The 3,401-nt window shown below is 35.0% G+C and overlaps 1 protein-coding gene across 1 annotated transcript; it reads right to left on the bottom strand.

Moving 5' to 3' along the window:
- Positions 1 to 349: 349 nt before the first annotated feature.
- On the bottom strand, positions 350 to 2,550 carry LOC140346163 (odorant receptor 131-2-like). Its single transcript, XM_072432335.1, has 3 exons — positions 2,543 to 2,550; positions 2,119 to 2,290; positions 350 to 1,108 (listed from the first exon to the last, which is right to left on the bottom strand). Exons 1-3 carry the CDS (start codon positions 2,548 to 2,550, stop codon positions 350 to 352), a joined length of 939 nt encoding a protein of 312 aa, XP_072288436.1.
- Between the last annotated feature and the right edge of the window lie 851 nt (positions 2,551 to 3,401).

A 3,401-nucleotide genomic window follows, 5' to 3' on the forward strand; every position in this document is an offset into this window, starting at 1 on the left:
TTTCAGATTAGAATACATTATGGTGCATATGGTTTGTGAAAGGGAAGGAAGATGCAACAACACAGTGCATATTGCTCCTCATCCACAACAATTAAACAACAATGTTAAGGACAACATGATAATAGAACTAAATGATTTTGTTTTTAAAATGAACGATGATATTCTGTACATGTAGATGAAGCAACAGCAGATTTCAGTTAAACGACAAAGTTTAGTTTCATTTATTTTTAGTCACGTTATACAGTAATCTTGCAATGGGCAAAATGATATATTGCATCAGTTGTTAAACTAGAAGGAACAGAACTCCCTGTCACTGTCACTTTTCACACTGAGAACTCAATTTACTAAATCAACTCTTACAAACCAAATATCTTTTTAAGTATTTTCTAAATTCTTTATCTCGTATCCCGTAAACAAGTGGACTGATTAAACGTGGCATCACATTGAGAATTATGGGGACAGAAAAGCGAATGGCAGGCACACTTTGAGGGAACAAAATTGTTAGTCCTGTTGATATTGGATTATCTACGTATGTGAGCATCGACAGCATTAGCTGGAAGCTGTGAAGCAGGACTGTGTTTCTGGCCTTTTTCGCGTCTGCTGAAGCCGACTTTGCAGTGAAAAGTATTTTAAAATATGTGTAGATGAGAGTCAGCCACACACTGACCATTAATACACCATTGAAGATAGTATCCTTCTCGTGTATACCAGGAATTCTAAAAATATATTTCCTGTGACAAAATACTCGAGATTGAAAAAAGTCAAGACGCTCTCTGGCCAAAGAGACAAAGATATCAGGAAGAACTGACTGCGCACTAATGAGCCAAATTGAGGCAATTAAAATGTATGTTTTCTTGACTGTAATGATCTGTGAGTGTCGCAGGGGGAAGCAGACTGCCACATAGCACTCAATGGCCATGAAGGCAAGAGTCATGGGGTTGTTGAAATTAGCAGATAAAGCAAATATCAGAAATATGATGCACAACCACACATGGAAAGTATAAATGATGTAGCTCAAGACTTGAATGAGTGTCAGCAGTGTCATCAGGATAATGTCGTTGATGACCAGGTGGATGTAGAGGATGTAGCGAGGATTCATTTTGAAAATCTTCAAAACAAAAGAAAAGTTTGCTTTCAGTGTCTATTGCTGTTAAATTCAAAATAGACTTTGATTTACTTTGATTAGAATAGTCTGTCTACTATAGATTCCATTCACATTTTAAGAGTGTTTCCAAGTTTCATAATTGCCATTATGTCACATATTGCAAGCAAAATAAACTGCCAATATGGGAAGAATTGTCTCATTTTACTTCATATTTTCTAACTACATTGGCAGGTAATTACGCTTGAATGAAGAGATAACAAGAATATCTTGAACAAATATTATAAGCTCTCTAAATAAATCTAACCAATACTAAAATACTAGAATAATTTATTTTTTGAAATCAATCATGTCATAGTCATGAGCTATAGAATAATTTGCACTGTAAAAAATAATAATGTCTGGAATGAATGAAAGAAAAAAGTTAAGTTATATGCATAATGCCTTAATCAACTCAGTTAAAAAAAATCCTATTGCGACATCCTAGATAAAAGTTGACATATTGTTCTGGCAGTGGCAAAAAAGGTTTCAAAAGGAGTGATCTGAATTGAGAAATTTCAACTGCCAGTTGTTGAAACTGTGTCTACCATGAAGCATTCCTGGACAAATGAGGGATTACACAGTTCTGTCTGGCAGATAGTATTTCAATATATCATTTTACATTTTGTATGTAAACATCAATAATAATTTAAAAAGGCTTTAGTAGGATAAATTACTTCCTGTTCAAAACTGCAGAATATACTGGCCCTGCTTGTTCATCGTGGCATTTCTCAGTAACAAGCAATTCATTTATATGTTTTGTTATGTATTTATTTATTCAAAAAGCTAAAAGATTTAAATTTATCTTAATTTACCTTAACTTGACTGACCATTATAACAAGATTAAAAGCGCTTTAAGACAATTTTGTGTAATATGTCTCCTTTAAGTACCAACTCAAAAAGAGATATAATAGATTAGATGTGTGACTGAATTAAGATATAAATACATCTTTATATCCATGAACTTCTCCTCTGACCTCGTGCCTGATGAAGGTATAAACCAGAGTAGCATTAATGTAGTTGATGGAAAGACAGAGAGTCACGGTGATAACGTTCTTCATAATGGCGGTCATCAGATCATCCCTCACCACCAGAGGAGTCGAGTTACTGCTAGAGCTGGAGGAACTGGAGAAATTCATGTCAAATGCCCTGTAAAAACAAAAAGCATTTCTTAGTGGTCATAACATTTACAGAAAGTACATTCATGTTTGAGAATGTTAACTTTTCCAATGATTTATTATTCATTAAAAACAACACACATAATAAAATATCGTTTTACCTGGTGGTTCCATTGAGGTTTGAACTTGCAGTAACGAGTGTCTCGATGATACATTATTTATATAGGATTTGATGATGGCTTGTGATCGCTGATGTGTCACGTGTTTAAAAAGTTTCACTGACGAGAGCATGTTGTGTAAAGAAAGGGTGAGTCAATAGTTAGTGTCTTCCAAGTCCATCCCTGTCTTTCTCGTCCACACTTGGGCCTATGACTGAAATCCTTTTACCTGTTTTTTAATATTTTAAATACCACATCAATTTGCTTTTGTGTTTTTATTATTTGACATACACTGTTTTATATATTTATGAACTGCATTGTGTTCTTTTTTTCTAAATGTGTTTTAACATTGTAAAGCCCTTTGAATACGAATTGTGCTCTATAAATACATTTGATTAATTGTGCATTATTGTTTATATGAATGCGCCCTTATTATGAAAAGCATGAAATAAATCAGATCATAGACTGGTTTTGCATGAGGAAGAAGCACAGGGCTGTACAGTTCTGATTTTGTGTGTGTCCGGAGAGTTTTTGAGACCAAATGATTCACGTCCTGTTAGGGATCATCTCAAAATGGGTTGAAGCTGAAAAGACGTAATATTTTTCGTCTTTTTGCTTTGAAGCTTCAATATATCTTTGTGGCAGTAATTGTTTTGAAATGCTAAAAAACTCTCTCAGCAACGAGCATTAGGCCAACATTAGGCGGCGAGTGCGGCGCGGAGCACGGGGAGTGCGTACGGGGGAGCACGGCGCACCGCGGCCCGTGCTCCCCTGTATTGCGTGCTTTTATTTATGGATATTAATGATTACATGCTGTTACTACTAGATAATTCATTGGTAGAAGAAATGCTAATTTAAAAAAAAAATGTAATTTGATATTTTACAGACAAAGAGTTAAAGTAATTGACACTGTATCACTACACTGTGGTCCTTAGTGTGCCCAAGGAGCTTGTGTGTTTGCCCAGACACATGGAAAATTAGAGG

This window comes from Eucyclogobius newberryi, unplaced genomic scaffold, assembly GCF_026437365.1.
Source record: "Eucyclogobius newberryi isolate DKJ021-1_F unplaced genomic scaffold, fEucNew1.0.hap1 SCAF_583, whole genome shotgun sequence".
NCBI lineage: Eukaryota > Metazoa > Chordata > Actinopteri > Gobiiformes > Gobiidae > Eucyclogobius > Eucyclogobius newberryi.

What these genes read in the sequence shown, in the direction of transcription:
- LOC140346163 (XM_072432335.1), bottom strand. An exon ending in ATACCTTCATCAGGCACGAG is followed by an intron (nt 1,109 to 2,118) that starts GTCAGAGGAGAA and finishes TTTGTTTTGAAG; the next exon opens with ATTTTCAAAATGAATCCTCG.